This window comes from Bos grunniens, chromosome 8, assembly GCF_055505025.1.
Source record: "Bos grunniens cultivar Pamir isolate PY7600 chromosome 8, Bosgru_T2T1.0, whole genome shotgun sequence".
In the NCBI taxonomy this organism is placed as follows: Eukaryota; Metazoa; Chordata; class Mammalia; order Artiodactyla; family Bovidae; genus Bos; species Bos grunniens.
Genome location: NC_141172.1, coordinates 42,983,910 through 43,005,842, shown reverse-complemented (window position 1 = coordinate 43,005,842; position 21,933 = coordinate 42,983,910). Strand labels below are relative to the sequence as shown.

Below are 21,933 nucleotides of genomic sequence, written 5' to 3'. Positions count from 1 at the left end.
ATCACGTGAAAATCAGGAAACTAGGGTTAAGGATGAAAAAAACTATTCTTATTGACCCTTAAATGTGCAAAAAGAGCCATCAGCCTCACACACGGAACTCCAGTTCCTCTGGAGTTTGTTTTTGGAGGTAACCACAGGATGCTTCGGTTCAGTTCAGTTCAGTCTCTCAGTCATGCTTAGGAACACTGAAATGCTGTTTATAAATCTCCTGAGACCAGCACAAGAGGTGATTGGCTTAATCAATGCAGATGTGGTCTCTTGACTGCTGCATGCCCTGGCCTCAACTTTGAAAAACACTTAATGTTAACTAACTTGTAAAAATGGTGGTTTGGGGAAAGCAGAAGTTTTCATTTTAATTCAGTTTTACCTAAAAATAATAGGCCTCTGATCTGCCAAGAATAAAGATACCATTTCCATGTGTCCCCCTTTAATATCTAGGAATGACAATGATTACAGTAACAGATTATTTAAAACTTTAGAAAGAATTTTATCAAAGTTCTTAATTCTATAAAAGGCAAAAAAAAAAAGCTTACTTTTCTAGAGGAATCTCAATACTTTTCAGCAGATGAATTTTGTTTTTAAAGGCTTCAAAAAGGAACACAATTTAGAGCTTTATTAAAAAGAAAATGTATACTCCAAGTTTTACTTACATTATATTGCAATAGTTGTTTGCAATCACAGCCTATATCAAATATTCCTTTGGTGGTTTTTATGTTTGGGTTTTAGAAAGGGACCCCCCTCCCATATATGGCTAATCTCTGAATAAATATTTTAATATTCCTATGTAGTCATTTTTAAAAAGCAATTTTATATCCATCTATTTCATGGAGCTAAATAACACGGCTTGCCATATAAGCCTTCTGAATGAGTATGCATGACTGATAGTGAAATACTGTGTTATCAGGACCCATCAGTTTGATGCCATCCTCAAGTCCTTCTAGCTCAGCCAAGGTTCAACTCAGGTTTTACTCACCCACTTAACCAGGAACCACTGTGCCTAATAATTCTATATACCCTGACAGGTCAGTTTTCTCCATGAGAGTCTTTCAGCCTTTCTCTCATTCCCTCAGAGCACATCTACAGAGGACACATATTTGAAAAGTAACTCAACCAAATAGAGAAACAATGTACATGACCATGATCATTGCAGTTTAACCTAGAGTTTTCTGGACATGCTGCTTTAACCCAAAAGTGGTGTCAGTGGTTAGCATTTCATAGCCTAAAATATAGTTCCCAGCTTCCCAAGGGTATCTTCATTGTTCTGGCATTTTTCTTCACCCTGTTTCTAGTATTTCCTTGAAAGCCAGAAAGTAGTCACTTTTCATTTATCATGGAATTGATTTTTCCAACTTTCAGTAGGAGCCAAGATCAACCCAGAGGTTTGCAGTCAATAACAATTCTCTTCGTGTATCTGACATCCCCCAACAAGTGTGACTGACTCAGGGACACTGCTCATAACAGCAGTTCAGAGCTCAACAGTAACCTTCCATCACTGACCTGCCAGGTATCAACAGAGGGTGTTCTTCCCTTTCACTGTATCCAAACTTCTGACAGGTATTAATCATTGGAATTCAAGAGTGAGGAGACAGACTTTCTGAGAATTCTTAGAAATTCCAGAATTCATGTCAGTATTCTGTAATTCTCATAGCACTTGTACTTACATGTTTCTTAAAAATATTACGTGACCATAATAATGAGCAGAGAATAATTTTTCCATGATAGGACTGTATGAAAAGTTTTCATGGTCTTCTGTTTAAAGATATAATACCGAAAGTATGGATTTTGGTATTTAATAATAAAAAGTATTATTATTATAATTAACCAACAAATTGCAATGAGATTATAAAATCCAATACTATATAAAAATGATCTCTACCCGATAGACACACAAGATAATAGAAAACATTAAAAAGAAATGAACATTAACACAAAATGGTGCTAAATAAAAATAATTTTTAAATTGGAAGATAATTCCACAAACATTCAAAGACTCTTATTCTTTAAATAAAATTTTTAACCCCATAAAGCATCAAATGTTTTTTCCAATAGAATTCAAGTAATATTTGAAGGCAAGGTCAAGAGTACTACAGAGAAGCAAATGTCAGAATAGTCAATTTAAGGATGTATCTTGCTTCCAATACCTGGTATGTCTTAGAACACCATAGGATTGTAAAAGGTATCTTAGACCTATAAACTTACTAATATTTATCTGTAAGAATAATGCACTGTTGGCAGTGGACAGAGCCATGAACACACTTAGAGCAGAAGATGCAGTAAAGTCTCACTGATGCTTCCCTTCCACTGCTCATGTCCTTGTTCCCAGAAATGCTGACCTTGACCTTTGATCCTACACAGCAATATTTCCTGCTCTTGCTTTCAACTTGAAATCAGTGAATTTCTTCAAATAAGTAATGGACTTTTAAGCTTTAATTCTCACAGTAGAACTGTAACATTTCTTCCAATTTTTTTTTCAACCGATTTTTCTCAGAATCTAGACTTTTGGAGTCCATTTAAATTTCCCTCAGAAATGCCAGAAAGGAATCCCCAAATGGACAAGTGTTTTTCCCTATATTCCTTTTCAGAAGAAGCCATAAACATAAGAAATTTCCTTCTCATCTCCAAATTTTCTCTGCTCACTATGGTTGTCACCTCTTTAGATGCCCTGCTTGCTCACAATTTCTCCTCCTCTGGGAACAGCCCCAAGTGGACAAGTTCTTGGTGGTTATTTCCTTTCTGTATCACCCTGCATTCCTGACCATATACAGGATGTTGACTAGGACGGACAGCTGGCCCAACTGGATTCTCTTTACTGTCTCTGGAACTTGAATATTGGAACCCAGACATACAGAAACTGGGGGCCACTGTGGCCATATTGATATTGATGACAGGTGTGGGAGCAATAGAATCTATATCTACCTGTTGCTTAGATCCCAGAACTTGGCCTGAATGCTCTTTCCCAGTCATGAGGTACTTAAGACGTCCCAAGGTTCTTCATGAAATCCCTCCCTGGTTTAAGCTAGCCAAAATTAGTTTCTGCTGCTTTCAGTCAGAAGAACCTTAGCTAATACATCATTATTCCTTGGCCCAGTTCCTCTAATTTTTCAGAAAAAGAAGGAAAAAGTGACAACATAAGATACCATTTATCTAACATTTGGAAACACACAAAGGAATACTCTGTTCAGTTTATTATGCACACGTACGTAGAATGAGCAAACTGTGAACAGTGTGCACGTCTATATCAAGATCATGATTGCCTTGAGAGGCAAGGGAGACATGGGCCAGGAAGAGGCCTAAAGAGGAGCTTCAACAGTTATGGTAATGCTTGATTTCCAGGTGACCGTATGACTCAGTTTGCCTGGGGCTGCATTGTTATCCCAGCATAATTAGCAACAGCAGCCCCTTCTCTCTCAAGAGTATTCCAGTTTGGATACTAAGTTCTATAACCATCCTTTCAGAACACTTTAAATAATAATAGAAAAATACTTCTGCATATTTTCCTGTATGTTTTAAGTATTTTATGACAAACATATTTTTAAATTATTACACATACAGAATATAGCTGCCAAAGTCCCTACTTTGATATCCCAGTCATGAGTCCCTCTAGAACATCTCCCCCATACAACACTTGTGAGGATTCAATGAGGCCAGCTCTGTGAAGCACTCATCAGTAACCTGCACTGAATAAGAGACAGTCACCATTTAGATGGCATTACTTTATATTAACCAAATTCCTGGTAAGTTATTTCAGTTCAGTTCAGTCGCTCAGTCGTGTCCAACTCTGCAACCCCATGAACTGCAGCACACCAGGCCTCCCTATCCATCACCAACTCCCAGAGTTCACTCAAACTCATGTCCATCTAGTCGGTGATGCCATTCAGCCATCTCATGCTCTGTCATCCCCTTCTCCTCCTGCCCCCAATCCCTCCCAGCATCAGAGTCTTTTCCAATGAGTCAACTCTTCGCATGAGGTGGCCAAAGTACTGGAGTTTCAGCTCTAGCATCATTCCCTCCAAAGAACACCCAGGGCTGATCTCCTTCAGAATGGACTGGTTGGATCTCCTTGCAGTCCAAGGGACTCTCAGGAGACTTCTCCAACACCACAGTTCAAAAGCATCAATTCTTCAGCGCTCAGCTTTCTTCACAGTCCAACTCTCACATCCACACATGACCACTGGAAAAACCATAGCCTTGACTAGATGGGCCTTTGTTGGCAGAGTAATGTCTCTGCTTTTCAATATGCTATCTAGGTTGGTCATAACTTTTCTTCCAAGGAGTAAGCGTCTTTTAATTTCATGGCTGCAATCACCATCTGCAGTGATTTTGGAGTCCCCAAAAAATGAAGTCTGACACTATTTCCACTGTTTCCCCATCTATTTCCCATGAAGTGATGGGACCAGATGTCATGATCTTTATTTTCTGAAGGTTGAGCTTTAAGCCAACTTTTTCACTCTCCACTTTGACTTTCATCAAGAGGCTTTTTAGTTCGTCTTCACTTTCTGCCATAAGGGTGGTGTCATCTGCATATGTGAGGTTATTGATATTTCTCCCGGCAATCCTGATTCCAGCTTGTGTTTCTTTTTATTTAGGGACATTTTAATTTTAATACTGTATGTAAATTGTACATTCATAAGGTTCAAAATTCAAAAAATACAAAAGGGCAATGAAGTTTTCCAGTACTGCCCTTGTTTATCTCCTTGTTAATCTAGAAATAAATGTTCTAGATTTTTACTATCCTTAAAGAATATTCCATATAAATTATATATGTGTGTGTGTGTGTGTTTGCATTAACCCATTTGAAGCTCACAAAAACTCGTTGAAAAGATACTATTATTACTACCATTGTACATGATGAAGTTGAAGCTTGAAGTGATTAAGTGACTTATTTAAGGTCACACAGTTGGTAAATAGCAAAATTCAGGTTCCAATCACCTAACCACTATAAGTATTGTCCCAAATTTTGAAAAAGAGGAAGTGGAACTGCCCTATTAAAATGAAGGCATATTTCAGATACCAAAGAAGCTGGCACCCACACTCCCCGCTCATCCAGAAAGCTCAACTTGCCCCCAAATATCTCCCTTTGTTATAAAGAAGTCCATCATTTCAGATTTTTTAACTTAAGAGCTTAGAGTGCTCAGCTCTTCTCCTAGAGCTCCCTAATAAAAATAGAAATAAAAATCTTGAAAGACTAAATATATGCTAACAATGGGAAATTTGTTGGTTCCCCTTGTTAAGGCAAGGCACTGGAGGGGAGGGTCAGATTGGGTGAGCAGGGGGCATCCCTGAGGAGTAGGGGCAAGATAGGATGTGACAAAGAAAACTCACCCCACGGTTTTCTCTTCAACATGCCCTAACTAAGGGATCAGCGACTGATCACTGTCTGAAAACTAGTTATCTCAGTTGCTTTTAATATGATGATAAATATCAGTTTCATCTCTTCATCAAACATTCTCATCTAGCTCTTCTTTGACCAAGGACACACACATTGCCAGGAAGAGTGTGGGCAGTTAATTCTCCCACACAAGAATCTGCAGGATCACCCACCTTCACACCCGCCCATTTGTATCCTGAATTCTGAGCAGCAGCCCCTCCCACCATGCCACAATTCTGGATAGAGCATATAGCCTTGAGTACAGCAACATCTAGCCCTTTGGCAGAAAAGTCCCAGGTATCCAGCAGTAAGAAACATGAATATGAACTCAGGAACCATGAGTCAAATTGTGTTTCTGTCTGAAAAAGGATATTAAGAGCTTCATTCAGGTTAAATCAGAGTCAATCCTCCAAACCAAGAGGAAGTTCATACCTAACACACAGAAATTATATGATGGAGAGAAAGGAAAGATCAGGCCTTACCTTGGCAAGAATTTGTGATTGTCTCAGTACAGTACAAAATATTTGTTCTGGAACCAGCTATTTGCCTAATCACTTCGACACTGCTTGCACAACCAGAAAAATCGGCCATCAGTTAGGAAAATGTGTGGTTATGTAAGGCTTAGAACTCAGTATTACCTGAAATGCAAGAGAAGGTAACATTTTCATCCAAAGTGAGTGCCTTTGTTCATCTTGACTGATTATTCTAGCATCAACAGCCTCTAATAAAGTGTTGAAGATCATGACAGTACCCCCTCTTTCTCCATCTTTCTTGTTCTTCCCATGGGGTTTCGGTTGCCCGAAGTCCACCGTTAACAACTCTTTCTGCTGAAATCTGGCTCTCTGAGGAACGGCATCCAGAAACGGAAGACACAGATCGGGGAGTTTCTTCCTACTAGAACTGCTGCTTTAGTTTAAATTGAAAAAGCCCACGCCCAGTTTCTAATGGAAAACATCTGAACCACCAAGTCTTCCACGAGCAAGGCGATGCTTATGCTCTCAGCGTGCTCCATCCTACATGCAACCCACAGATTGCTTGCTGAGAAACAGAGCCTGACTGCCAGGAGAGCAACATTCCACCAGACCCCGATTTAGCAAGACATTTCCATATCGTACCCCCAACCAGCTGGAAATCTTCCACTGCTTTTGTGCAAAGACTTAACTCATCTTGCTGAATTTCCTGATTTAAAAGTCTAATTCATTCCACCAAAAGTGTGACAGAAGGAAACCAAGTATACCAGCCTTCTCCTGCCAGATTGCCCCAGACTAAAGTTCTTGCATTTTCAGTCTGTTAAAACGGTTCACATATGCCCTGCAGGGGCACTGGTCATCCTCGCATTCTTGCTGCAGTGCCTTAGCTGATGGCACTTGGGGGAAAATAAGTTTATCAATTATAACAGCCACTAAACTCACTTCTCCATGAAAATAACAACAAGTCAAATGTCTCTTAAGTTTATGAAATAAGCACAGCAAAAAAAAAAAAAAAGAGTCACAGTTTTAAAATGTGACACATTTTCTCTAAACAGTGCGCTACCTAGACATGCAATGTTTGGGTTATGCAGCTCAGCTGTCCTTCGGTGTTCAGGGATGAGCTGTTAAATGCAAGGGAACCTGCCAGGGGAAAGGAAGTAAATCCATTTGCTAATTATAAAAATAACATACACATATATGCAGCTATATATATACACAAGTATGACTTACATACATGTAATTAGCCCATAATGACTTCTCCTGGCTAATTATCAAGGCAAATCTTTTCTCCTTTTCCTGCATCTTTCTGAGCGCCTTTTATTAAAACTTCTTTTATATATAAATGACCAATTAACTTTCTGTAATCTGTAGCCCTCCCCCACTTCCCCACACTATCTATTGTACTGTCTGCCAGCTCCTAGGTTTCCTCAAACCCCTTACCTTCTCTTAGGTTAGAACAGACAGGTATATGCAGTAGGTACCATTAACTCATCCCTACTGGTTTATTTAAATTTTTTTTTATCACATCCTAGAGAAATCTCAGGCTTGCAAACTAGAAGGAGACAGAGCTGCCTCCGCGTATCTCAGGAGGAAGAGATTATTAAATGAAGAAAGCTTATTCTGCTAGTCAAAAGGAACAATCCTTCTGATCACCCTCTAAATGCACTTAGGTACTGACTGGAAGTGTACACGGGAAAATGGTCCAACAGCACCACTTACAGTAAGAGCTGTTAAGTGCAAGGCTGTTGGTCCATGTCAGCAAAGAAAAGCAAGCTGGCTCATCAGAAAGGTTGATTTCCCCCAGTATCTGCAGAAAGACCGTGCCCAGGACAGGAAGCCAGTGCAATTAGTTTGTCATCATTTGAAGTTAATACACAGATTCCAGCAAATTCTGGGGAGGAAATGTTCATATCAGGCTCTGCTGATCGATGAGGAATGACTCCCACTTGAAACAAGCTGATTTTCACCAGAGGCTCCCAGTTTCTGGAAAAATAAATTAGGGAATCCTGTATTACATCTGGTGTATATAAATAAAGCACCTCCTCCTTTGTAATCAAGGCTCTCCCCCAAACTCAAACAAATCCAAACTTTATGAACTGCCTCTTCCAACTAGCTTACTTTCAGGGTCTCCAGGACAAAAAGAAATACAGCACAAAGATGCTTTCTCCTTAGGGATCATATACAAATTCACTCAATCTGTTTCCTTTCTACACAGAGCAACAAAGTCATCAGACTTCCATACTCCCCTTGGCTCTTTCTTGTTTAAAGTAAGATAAATCTTAGACTGCTGTCTGCAGATGGCAGGATACAGGCGAGGGAGGCTTGGGTAGGGAGATCTGCCCTGGAAAAGCCCTTTCTGTTTTCTGCATGCAAGTAAGCAGGTGTGGAGAGGTGCAAGCAATTGTGGATGCATTTCAATTCCCCAAACCCTACAATTAGGATTGGAAAATTTTGTCTGTCCCTTCATATATGTGTGTTGATGAAAGAAGGAGTTTAAACTTTCCTTTTTATTGGCTGCATGCATGCATGTGCATGCTGTCATTTCAGTGGAGTTGGACTCTTTGTGACCCTATGGACTGTAGCCCACCAGGCTCCTCTGTCCATGGGATTCTCCAGGCAAGAATACTGGAGTGGGTGGCCGTGCTCTCCTCCAGAGGATCTTCCCAACCCAGGGATTGAACCCGCATCCCTTATATCTATCTGCATTGGCAGGCAGGTGCTTAACCACTAGAGCCATCTGGGAAGCCCCTTTTATTGGCTACATTGATTAAATTCATCACACAGTGACTCCATCTTTACTTTGTCTGGATAGACCCAATTCAGGTCACGTTTTCAATAGCTTTAACCTCCTCAAATCAAAGAACTAGCAGTATTATTAAGTTCTAAGTTCAAATAACATCTTGTTTTATCTCATTTTTATTTTTAATCTGCTTATTCCTCCAGATACCATAATCAGGTAGGATTACAAACCCTGATTGAGGAAAGATATTAATAGAAAATGAAATTCTTATAATTCAGCATGTAACTACACTTTTAATAAGCCCTCCACTCTTCTTTATGTATACTCCACTAGATACTCCTTCTCAAATTTAAAGTCCTAGATACCAAAATGTTATGCCTTTAGGGAGTCTAGTGACTGCCCAATCCTATAATTTGATGGCTGAGGACACTGAAGCTCAAAGAAGGTTAAGTTATATATTCCCAAAGCCCTAAGTAAATGAAAGGGAAGATGATCAACAGACAATTCCCACTCACATCCAAGGGCAGAGGCCTGGGATTGCAAGGTATTGATGAACTGTACCACATTCTTGGCTCCTCATTTAGAAATCTCAGAAAATCCTTATTCTTTTCCAGGTTCACTGAGTGCTGTCCTCAGGCTCTCTCACAAGATGTTCTGGCATCATACCACACAAAGGCATTCAGCAAGTTCAAGAAATGAACCCAGGCTCTGTTCCCCACATCCAGTAAATGAAATATATCCAACATCCAGTAAATGAAATATATCCATTAGAAGCTCTCAGAATTCATACTTTCAACTCCCCTGGATTTTGATTTGTGTATAAAATAGTCATTGTTGTTAGGACAGCTTTCCTTGCTGTTAGTGAGCAAGACTTTATTTTTTCATATTTTAAAGAAAGCTGTGGTACATATACACAATGGAGTATTACTCAGCCATTAAAAAGAATACATTTGAATCAGTTCTAATGAGGTGGATGACACTGGAGCCTATTATACAGAGTGAAGTAAGCCAGAAAGAAAAACACCAATACAGTATACTAACGCATATATATGGAATTTAGAATGATGGTAACGATAATCCTGTATGCGAGACAGAAAGAGACAGAGATGTATAGAACAGTCTTTTGGACTCTGTGGGAGAGGGTGAGGGTGGGATGATTTGGGAGAAAATGCACTGAAACATGTATATTATCATATGTGAAACGGATTGCCAGTCCAGGTTCAATGCATGATACAGGATGCTCAGGGCTGGTGCACTGGGATGACCCAGAGGGATGGTATGGGGAGGAAGGTGGGAGGGGGGTTCAGGATGGGGAACATGAGTATACCTGTGGTGGATTCATGTTGATGTATGGCAAAACCAATACAATGTAAAGTAATTAGCCTCCAATTAAAATAAATAAATTTATATTAAAAAATAAATTAAAAGTGCAGACTTGTTTATTTCATCTGATCCTCTGATCCTCCTCTAATTTTCTTGAGGACATAAATGATTTGTTTCTCTGTCTCTCCCCAGGGACCAAAAGAATATCTAATGTAAAGCAGCAATCAATCAATATTTTCTGAATAAATGATTCTAGCAACCAAGTACATGAGTTCTGCAGAATGCATACCCCCTTAATGATCTAACATATCAACTCGTTTAACTCATCAAAATCAAGCACTACTTTTCTTTTTAGCCCTCACAGCCTCTTTTGCATCTGCTTTCTCAGCACTTCTCAAACCTGAGTCACTCTCATCCTATCCTCATAATTTTGCTCTATCAACTATCTCTACTGTTATTTATTTAAATGGCCTTGCTTTCTAAACTTAAATATATGTCTTTTAAAGGGCAGCTTTAGAGCTACTATATACTGAAGGCCAATAACATTTGATCTAAGTAAACTACTCATAACAATAAATTCACAACTATTAAAAAATTTAAATGTTTATCCACACACGCTCTAAATTCATGAGATATGTGCACATGTTCAAGAAAACAACTCTGCATTATTCATTCAGTTTTCTCAACATGCTGAGGAGGTAGACAGAACAAATGCTGGGCCCAAAGAATTAAGGTGACAGTCCAAGCAAGATGGCAGCCACATCCACTGACCCCTTGGTTAATGCTCTTTCCTCTGATCCCCAGATCCTATTTCTCCAAATGTAGCTGGCAACCCAGAAGCATTAGTATGCCCTGGAGGCTTATAAAAAATGCAGAAGTTTAGGCCCCATGCCAGGCCTACTCAATGGGAATCTGCATTTTAACAAGATCCCAGTCGCTTCAGGTACATGTGAAAGTTAGAGAAGCCCTAGTCTAGATCAGTGGTTCTCTAACCTGGCAGCACATTAGAACCATCTGGGGAGACTTAAGAAATACTGATGCCTGGGCTCTACCTCCCAGATATTCTGATGTTAAGTGTCTGGGGTTTGATCTGGGCCTAAGTTTTTTCAAAACTCCTCCACTTAGAAAAAGCTGGCAGGTTATAAGAAATTAAAGCCTGTATAGCCAAGTTTAAGAAACAAGAGTCCAGATCAGTGGTACTAGAACTTTAACTGCCCTAGAACCACCTGAAGGGCTTGGTAAACCACAGATGGTTTGGCTCCAGCACCAGAGTTTCTGGTTTAGGAGATTCTGGTGAGGCCTGCATATCTGCATTTCCAACAAGTTCCATGCTGATGCTGCTGGTCTAGGGACCAGATTTTGAGAATCCTGATAGTTAGGCAGACCATACCATACAGATCAAAGCTCAAACTCATGTCAAGAACTCTTCTAGACCCATAAATAAGCTGAAGTTGAAGCGAGCATCTTAAGGATGAAAAAAGTTTAACTATGAACTACTTAAAGTATTTCATCTGTTCCCTTATATTCATATTTCTCTAAATGTAAAAATGCCAGTTCTCAGCCTGTTTTCATCCTCATAAAATAACTTTTCTACCAGAACGAGGTCTAAGCATTAGTTGTAAAATATCTTGGGATACAGCCCCTGAAAAACCCTTGAAGGAGTCTGGCTCTGGGTTTCAGCCCAAGTAGGCAGGTTGGAGCCATTCCTCCTTGTGTGAAGAACGTCCCCTGGGGTGCTGCTGCAGGTGGTGCCCTGCATCTGACATTTGGTGGAAATCACACCTTCCCTGGTGGCTCAGACAGTAAAGAATTGCCTGCAATGCAGGAGACCTGGGTTCAATCCCTGGGTTGGGAAGATTCTCAGAAGGCAATGGCAAACCACTCCAGTTGTTCTTGCCTGGAGAATTCCATGGACAGTGGAGCCTGGAGGGCTACACTCCATGTGTTCGCAGAGAGTCATTCAGGACTTAGCAACTGAACAACAGTCCCTTTGTTTTCACCTCAGGAAGCCACCATAAACTGCTCTGAAGAATCCCTTGAAAGCCATGTTACCTCTAGGACAGCATGTTTTCCCAAACACACTTGCCTTTGCACCAGACTTATTATAGAGCAACAAAGAAAAGACCAACAACTAAAAGACCTCTTTTTAAATTCATACTCAATTCATAGCACATCGTCACTATCAGTTTGTGCAAATCCCCTCCCTTGTTTTCTTTCTTCTTTTTTTTTTTTTTTTTTTGTCCTCTCATTTCTGATCCCCACACTCAACTGCATTATTCCTTAGGCAACCTCTCTGTTAGAGATATGTCCTTAAATGTGTATGTATCCCTGTAGAAATGAGGAGGGCTGCTCTGTATGCATGTGCATGTATGAGTGCTAGGTCGCTTCAGTCGTGTCCGACTCTGCACCTATATGGACTGCAGCTCATCAGGCTCCTCCTGCATGGGGTTCTCCAGACAGAAATACTGGAGTTGGTTGCCATGCCCTCCTCCAGGGGATTTTCCGGATCCAAGAATCGAACCGGCATCTTCTATGTCTCCTGCATTGGCAGGTGGGTTCTTTTACCACTAGCACCACCTGGGAAGCCCCTTTATATGCATATATGGCTTTAAATTACATTTGTTGTTGTTCAGTTGCTCAGTCATGTCTGACTATTTGCAACCCCATGGATTGCAGCATGCCAGGCCTCCCTGTCCATCACCAACTCCTGGAGCTTGCTCAAACTCATGACCATTGAGTCGGTGATTCCATCCAACCATCTTGTCTTCTGTCATCCCCTTCTCCTCCTGCCTTCAATCTTTCCAAGTATCAGGGTCTTTTCTAATGGGTCAGCTCTTCACACCAGGTGGCCAAAATATTGGAGTGTCAGCTTCAGCATCAGTCCTTCCAATGAATATTCAGGATTGATTTCCTTTAAGGTTGACTGGTTGGATCTCCTTGCAGTCCAAGGGACTTTAAGGAGTCTTCTCCAACACCACAGTTCAAAAGCATCAGTTCATCAGTGCTCAGCCTTCTTTATGGCCCAACTCTCACATCCATACATGACTATGGAAAAACCATAGGTTTGACTAGACCAACCTTTGTTGGTACAGTAATGTCTGCTTTTTAATATGCTATCTAGGTTGGTCATAGCTTTTCTTCCAAGAAGCAAGCATCTTTTAATTTCATGGCTGCAGTCACCATCTGCAGTGATTTTGGAGCCCAAGAAAATAAAGTCTCTCACTGTTTCTATTGTTTCCCCACCTATTTGCCATGAAGTGATGGGACTGTATGCCATCATCTTAATTTTTTGAATGCTGAATTTTAAGCCAGCTTTTTCACTATCCTCTTATACACTAATCAAGAGCCTCTTTATAGTTCCTCTTCACTTTCTGACATAGGGTGGTGTCATCTGCATATATGAGGTTATTTATATTTCTCCTGGCAATCTTGATTCCAGCTTGTGCTGCCTCCAGCCTGGAATGTCATAGATGTACTTTGCATAGAAGTTAAATAAGCAAGTTGACAATATACAACCTTGACATACTCCTTTCCCAATTTTGAACCAGTCCGTTGTTCCATGTCCATTTCTAACTGTTGTTTGTTGCCCTGCATACAGGTTTCTCAGGAGGCAGGTAAGGTGGTCTGGTATTCCCATCTCTTTAAGAATTTTCCCATCTCTTAAGAATTTAAGAATTCTTAAAGAATTCTCTTTAAGAATGTCATTGAAACATGTGAAATGTCATGTATGAAACGAGATGCCAGTCCAGGTTCAGTGCACGATGCTGGATGCTTGGGGCTGGTGTGCTGGGAAGGCCCAGGGGGATGGTATGGGGAGGTTGGGAGGGAGGAGGGTTCAAGATGGGGAGCATGTGATTTTTTTTTAAAAGTAATAAAGAGAAAAAAAAAAAAAAAAAAGAATTTTCCACAGTTTGTTGTGATCCACACAGTCAAAGGCTTTAGCATAAATTACATAGTGGAACTGTATTAGAAATCTCTTTTCTTATCATTGTACTCAACATCATGATTTTAAGACACTGCTTTATATCCATGTAAGATGCACCCAACCACATTTTGCTTACTGAGAAGTCGCCTTTACACATCTGTTTTTCACACTGAAATCAGCATGCTATTGAGTCAGAGTGCTTCAGGGTAAGCAAGATTGTTTGCTGAAGTTAATCTGACACCAGATGCATTTATCCCTGTTTTAGGGCTGTAACTAATTCCTTTCCACTCCATGTGGCCCTGCTCTCTAGCTGGCATCACAGGTGTCTTCTTTAAAAAGATTTTGTGCCTTGGTTTCCTGGCAGTCCCCCACTTTTGGGGGCTCTTTTTCACAAAATTTGCATCAAAAAGAACAGAGATGGAATCCTTCAAAAGAAAATTTTCTTTATCATCTATGATTTATCTTTGCTTAAATAAGAGCATTCCAGCCTTGGAAAAGTTAAAAAAAAAAAATGAGAAAAGTTGCCTCAATCTTGGATTACAGGTTTCAGATCAAAATGAAAAAATAGTTAAGGTGCTTATCAGAGAGTGTTCTGTTCTTACTCTTACTTACTCCTCTTGCAGATGTAAGTAATAAATCCAAAACTAAATGCTCCCGCAAGACACGAACTCTCACCAGCACCCATGAGGAGGCAATTTGGCTCACACAATAGCACTTAATTAAAACCTATAACTTCCACAGGTATGTGAGAGAGAAAAAGAAATCATCTTTGGGCCTATTTCCAGCTCAGTTCTTCAGAATATGTGAAATTGTACTTCTTTATCAACTGGACTCCATAAAATGATAAATATATGATACCAAGATTTAAAATGCAAATAATACTTTACTCAAGATTCTAAGATGAGCCCTTCACAAGCTTGTATAAATAAAATGTTAAAAATAACTACCATGGGGACTTACCTGGTGGTCCAGTGGCTAAGACTTCTAGCTCCCAGTGCAAGGGTCTGGGTTCAATCCCTGGTCAGGAAACTAGATTCCACATGCTGCAGCTAAAGATCCCACATGCTATAACAAAGACTGAAGATCCTACACACTACAATGAAGACCCAAAGCAGCCAAATAAGTAAATAAAATAAATATTAAAAAATAACTACCATGTATTATATGTTTATAATGTGCCAGGTATGATGGAATCAAATCCTTTATGATTATACAGTGGAAGTGAGAAATAGATTTAAGGGCCTAGATCTGATACATAGAGTGCCTGATGAACTATGGAATGAGGTTCATGACATTGTAAAGGAGACAGGGATCAAGACCATCCCTGTGGAAAAGAAATGCAAAAAAGCAAAATGGCTGTCTGGGGAGGCCTTACAAATAGCTGTGAAAAGAAGAGAAGCGAAAAGCAAAGGAGAAAAGGAAGGATATAAGCATCTGAATGCAGAGTTCCAAAGAACAGCAAGAAGAGATAAGAAAGCCTTCCTCAGCGATCAATGCAAAGAAATAGAGGAAAAAAACAGAATGGGAATGACTAGAGATCTCTTCAAGAAAATTAGAGATACCAAGGGAACATTTCATGCAAAGATGGGCTCAATAAAAGACAGAAATGGTATGGACCTAACAGAAGCAGAGATATTAAAAAGAGGTGGCAAGAATACACAGAAGAACTGTACAAAAAAGATCTTCATGACCGAGATAATCATGATGGTGTGATCACTGACCTAGAGCCAGACATCCTGGAATGTGAAGTCAAGTGGGCCTTAGAAAACATCACTATGAACAGAGCTAGTGGAGGTGATGGAATTCCAGTTGAGCTATTTCAAATCCTAAAAGATGATGCTGTGAAAGTGCTGCACTCAATATGCCAGCAAATTTGGAAAACTCAGCAGTGGCCACAGGACTGAAAAAGGTCAGTTTTCATTCCAATCCCAAAGAAAAGCAATGCCAAAGAATGCTCAAACTACCACACAATTGCACTCATCTCACACACTAGTAAAGTCATGCTCAAAATTCTCCAAGCCAGGCTTTAGCAATACGTGAACCATGAACTTCCAGATGTTCAAGCTGGTTTTAGAAAAGGCAGAGGAGCCAGAGATCAAATTGCAAACATCCGCTGGATCATGGAAAAAGCAAGAGAGTTCCAGAAAAACATCTATTTCTACTTTATTGACTACGCCAAAGCCTTTGACTGTGTGGATCACAATAAACTGTGGAAAATTCTGAAAGAGATGGGAATACCAGACCACCTGACCTGCCTCTTGAGAAACCTGTATGCAGGTCAGGAAGCAACAGTTAGAACTGGACATGGAACAATAGACTGGTTCCAAATAGGCAAAGGAGTATATCAAGGCTGTATATTGTTACCCTGCTTATTTAACTTATATGCAGAGTACATCATGAGAAATGCTGGACTGGAAGAAACACAAGCTGGAATCAAGATTGCCGGGAGAAATATGAATAACCTCAGATATGCAGATGACACCACCCTTATGGCAGAAAGTGAAGAGGAACTAAAGAGCCTCTTGATGAAAGTGAAAGAGGAGAGTGAAAAAGTTGGCTTAAAGCTCAACATTCAGAAAACAAAGATCATGGCATCTGGTCCCATCACTTCATGGGAAATAGATGGGAAAACAGTGGAAATAGTGTCAGACTTTATTTTGGGGGGCTCCAAAATCACTGCAGATGGTGACTGCAGCCATGAAAAAAAAGACGGTTACTCCTTGGAAGAAAAGTTGTGACCAACCTAGATAGCACATTGAAAAGCAGAGACATTACTTTGCCAACAAAGGTCCATGTAGTCAAGGCTATGGTTTTTCCAGTGGTCATGTATGGATGTGAGAGTTGGACTGTGAAGAAAGCTGAGCGCCGAAGAATTGATGCTTTTGAATTGTGGTGTTGGAGAAGACTCTTGAGAGTCCCTTGGACTGCAAGGAGATCCAACCAGTCCATTCTGAAGGAGATCAGCCCTGGGATTTCTTTGGAAGGAATGATGCTAAAGCTGAAACTCCAGTACTTTGGCCACCTCATGCGAAGAGTTGACTCATTGGAAAAGACTCTGATGCTGGGAGGGATTGGGGGCAGGAGGAGAAGGGGACGACAGAGGATGAGATGGCTGGATGGCATCACTGACTCGATGGATATGAGTCTGAGTGAACTCCGGGAGTTGGTGATAGACGGGGAGGCCTGGCGTGCTGCGATTCATGGGGTGGCAAAGAGTCGGACACGACTGAGCAACTGAACTGAACTGAATGTGCCAGGCACTGTGCTAAACATTTTTGTGTGTTTTCCCACTTAATCTTTATAAGCCTATGACATAGATTCTTTTTAATCCCTGGTTTCAAGATGAAAGACCTAAAGCTCAGAGATAAAAGAAAAATAAAACTTTAATCCCATTATGCAAGATTAGTTTATTCCCTCAAGCCACAAGTACATGTCCCTTCTCCTGAAGACATATTCTTTAACTTGTTACTCCCACAAGAGCCCATCCTTTCTCTCTTCCTTGACTTCAGCCAACATCTAGAATTCTCTGGGGTGCCCATCCCCTCTTGCAGTCTCGGTGCCTCTCACAGCAGTGATACAGAAAGCCATTTCCTTGCTCCCCAACTAACCCAAACTATGAATTTCTTTGAATCCTTGATTGCCCTTTGTAAGTCCTGCCTACTGTAAATCCTCTCCTGCCTTGGTTTCTCTGCACTAGATGGTCTCAGTCTCTCCTGCCTCTTTTCAGGTCTCCTGAGCCATTTTGCTAATTCTTCCTTTGCTGACCTCGTGCAACAGGACACAGTGCAGCTTCTGCCTCAGCCTGTTTCCTTAGTCCCTGCTGGCATCCCACGACCTCCCTTGCCCCAGACTGGAGCCTGTATCCATGGTAGCTCCCTCCCCCACCCAGGGACCCTAGCCCTTACCCACCAGTGTTTATCACAAGAGCTTGCCAATCCCTCCAACTCTGCCCCTTCCACAATTGCCTGATGTTGGCCATTTAGTACTTGTGTGAACTGAGGCCTCAATTTCCTCCTGTATAACACAAAGAACAAGAACTCAATGATCTCTAGAGTCCTTCCTAGGTGTGCCATTCTCGCATAGTTCCTCTGCATAAACACAGAAAATCAAAACATTTCAGCCTGGCATGGAATGCCCCCCACTCTGCCCTCAGGCATCTCTCACCCCTGTAATATTCTATAGGTGTCTCAACCTCTCCCTGAAACAAACCCAGAGGTGCTTCTCTGCCAGGAATCTCCCTTCTTTATTTCCATTATTTTCCTGCCAAAGTCCAAAGTCAGCTCCAAAAATCTTCAATCCTCTAAGCAGTTTTCCTGGCTGAAAACCACTTCCCTCCCATTGAACATGAGAGTTCATCACAGCACTTGAGATGGTCTACGTAGACGCAGAACATGGTGAATGCATGCATGACCCCACCTTCTATGGCAAAGTTCCGGTTTCTCAAACTAGCCAGTCCTAATGGAAACCCCAATAAAAGCTGTGCCCTAAGCTTTCCCCTTGCAGCTGCCTTCTGCTTCTCTGTACCATGGAGGCCAGGGAAAGCCTCTCTCCTGAGGGGATTTTTGACAGAGACTTGAAGAAAGTAAAGGAATGCCATTTGAATATCCAGGCAAAGGGAATCAGCAAGTGCAAGGGTCCTGAGGAAGAAGTGAGCTTGACATGAATGGGGACAGCAAGGGAAGCTTGGAGTCTTAAGAGATGAGATTTCTGGTACCCTTTGACTGCTCAAGGGGCTTCCTTTATGACTCAGCTGATAAAGAACCTGCCTGCAATGACGGAGACCTGGGTTCGACCCCTGGGTTGGGAAGATCACCCGGAGAAGGGAAAGGCTACCCACTCCAGTATTCTGGCCTGGAGAATTCCATGGACTGTATAGTCCATGTGGTCGCAAGGAGTTGGACACGACTAAGCGACTTTCACTTCACTTCACTTCACTTAACTGTTCCAGAGAGTTTATGCCCTTTACCACATAGCCCCAGCCATCCTAAAATATACCTATGCTAGGGATTTGTCCCCAGATTTCCTTTCATCATGACTTATCTTCAAGTATCCTATCCCAGAAAGCAAAAATTTCCTGCTTTCTCCTAGTAATTAGTAATCTAGCTCCTTCTCAAAATGTAAGGCTAGTGAGGACACAGACTTATTGTTACCCACTGATGTATATTCAGCTCCTTTTTCAGGGCTGGAAACCAAGTAGGCCCTCAATAAATATTTATTATATGTATGAACTGGAAAACCTAGCCATGTGACAAGGTAATGAGACAGCTAACCCTCTTGAAGGCAGGAGATTTAAGTTCTCAACATTTTGACACAAAGCAATAAGGAGATGACCTCTAAATATCACTACATCTCTGAGCCTCAGTTTCCACACATATTAAAGTATTGGATGAGAACTGGGCCTGGAAAAATCCTGCTGCAGATATGGCCATGCCCATCCATGTGTCATCCTATGCCCAACAGACACTCTAATGGACCATGGCTCTTTTTCAGTCTAGACAAGACCTTGGAGTATTTTCTAACCCTATGTTCTTAGCAGCCTCTGCCAACTGGTCAGAGATGATCCTTACAACGAACCCAATCTGCCCTCCCTCATAAGGTTCCATTTAGCTTTAACATCCTATGATTCACACCTAAGCAAGTCCTTTTCTTTAGCCACACGGAGGCATACATTACTGCAAACTCAACCAGTCCTGTACTCCAGCAAATCACACTGCTCAGGGTCAGGGGAGCCCTGCTGGCTCTCTAACAAGGTGCTTCTAAAGCAGAGGCAGAAGACTGTTAGTGCTTGCTTAAATTCTAACAAATATTATTCACCAAAAAAAGACTAAGGCAATGCTAACTTTTTCATAACCTCCTAAAGGCTGCTAGGGTAGATCCTCTGAGTAAACTGAGTATTGTGGTTCCCCCCAAATCCTTTCCCATTTGGGATTTATAAACACTCCATTTATAAATACACAAGCCTAAGGCTGACAACCTTGGCTTAAAGCTCAACATTCAGAAAACGAAGATCATGGCATCTGGTCCCATCACTTCATGGGAAATAGATGGAGAAACAGTGGAAACAGTGTCAGACTTATTTTGGGAGGCTCCAAAATCACTGCAGATGGTGACTGCAGCCATGAAATTAAAAGACGCTTACTCCTTGGAAGGAAAGTTATGACCAACCTAGATAGCATATTAAAAAGCAGAGACATTACTTTGCCAACAAAGGTCCATGTAGTCAAGGCTATGGTTTTTCCAGTGGTCATGTATGGATGTGAGGGTTGGACTGTGAAGAAAGCTGAGCACCAAAGAACTGATGCTTTTGAACTGTGGTGTTGGAGAAGACTCTTGAGAGTCCCTTGGACTGCAAGGAGATCCAACCAGTCCATTCTGAAGGAGATCAGCCCTGGGATTTCTTTGGAAGGAATGATGCTAAAGCTGAAACTCCAGTACTTTGGCCACCTCATGCGAAGAGCTGACTCATTGGAAAAGACTCTGATGCTGGGAAGGATTGGGGGCAGGAGGAGTAGGGGACGACAGAGGATGAGATGGTTGGATGGCATCACCAACTCGATGGACTTGAGTTTGAGTGAACTGTGGGAGTTGGTGATGGACAGGGAGGCCTGGCGTGCTGCGATTCATGGGGTGGCAAAGAGTCAGACACGACTGAGCAACTGAACTGAACTGAAGGTTGACAACCAGAATGGCCAGTCTTTGAGTTTTTAAATCACTCTAGATCTTCTGGACAATCAGAGTGAGTTGTTGAGGTCCTTGATTTGGTTATGGTCTATTGGACCCTGAAACCTCTGGCCTGACCCCTCCTAGGGCATCCATTCCTGACCTGTCCCTGACCTCTCTTTCTGTGCCTTAAGTGTTCTTGCTTTTCAGGTGACTTGAATGCTCCTCTTTCTTACAACGTGTATTCACCTCTCAGAATATATCATCTTTCAGCCATTCCAGGTAACAAGCTCAGTACAATCCATCCTGGCCTCATTCACGTCCATGACAATGGCATTTCTGCTAACAGAGAGAAATACACAAATGATCTAGATACAGAGCAGGACCATGAAGGACCCTAAAGTCATATGGCGAAACATGGAAGACTGACACACCTCTTTGTCTCAAACTCCTCCCAAAACCACTGAGGAAAGTTTTTTAATGACACAAACCCATAAGGACAGAGAAAACTGGAGAAGAATCAGCAGCAGAAAGGAAGGAATGATGCTAAAGCTGAAACTCCAGTACTTTGGCCACCTCATGCGAAGAGCTGACTCATTGGAAAAGACTCTGATGCTGGGAAGGATTGGGGGCAGGAGGAAAAGGGGACGACAGAGGATGAGATGGCTGGATGGCATCACCGACTCGATGGACGTGAGTGAAAATGAATGAACAACAGCCATTCTAGTCAGCCAAAGAATATGAGCTAAAATAAAACTTTATTACATGGGCCCTGTATCAGGGGACTTACAAACATTATGGAAAAACATTTTCAACTCTATGTTCTAAAAAGTTACTAAAACCTTGATCAGAAACTTGTTATCAAAACAACTTCCCTTTTATCTGTTCTACCAAAATGTCTCCATGTCATAATCAATGACTACGTACTTTTCTTCTAACTCCGTTTCTCACAATGATGGTGTCTTGGGTGCCTAAAGGGCTCTAAACCCCTATAAACTCCAGGGACCCACTGCCAAGGTCACCCCAAATGAACACACGATGGAAATGAAAATGGTGTGGTTGCTATGCAAGCACTGCTCCAAGGCAAGTCCCAACCCTCCAACCCTTCACACAAAATCACCATCCTAAACCCTTCTCCCTTCTGTACAAATTTTGATGTGATCACTGGGACCTCAGCCACTGATTCTTACTCATTATTCTGCCTCAAGATAGAATCCCTCCCTTTCTTCAAAATAATTCTCACACTCATATTGATGATAGATTTAGACTGCAGCTCTAAGAAAAGAATTTTAAATAATATATGTCATAGAGTTTTGTATGATGCTCATTACATAGTAGCCCCTCAGTAAGGGATGTGTAATGTTTTTATTCTCACTAGGGAAAAGGCTTATTTTATTTCCACATGGACATGAGTATCAAAAATACCTTTGCTAAGGACAAGATTTTC

General features: G+C 41.2%; 1 protein-coding gene across 2 annotated transcripts in view; it reads right to left on the bottom strand.

Annotated features, from left to right (window-relative positions):
* Window positions 1-6,848, bottom strand: part of PGM5 (phosphoglucomutase 5) — a 219,487-nt gene extending 212,639 nt beyond the window's left edge. For both annotated transcript variants that reach the window (XM_086415428.1, XM_086415432.1), the window contains exon 1: window positions 6,007-6,848. In XM_086415428.1, coding sequence (XP_086271554.1) covers window positions 6,007-6,111 — 105 coding nt within the window. In that variant the 5' untranslated portion in view covers window positions 6,112-6,848. The remainder of the gene's footprint in view (window positions 1-6,006) is intronic.
* Between the last annotated feature and the right edge of the window lie 15,085 nt (window positions 6,849-21,933).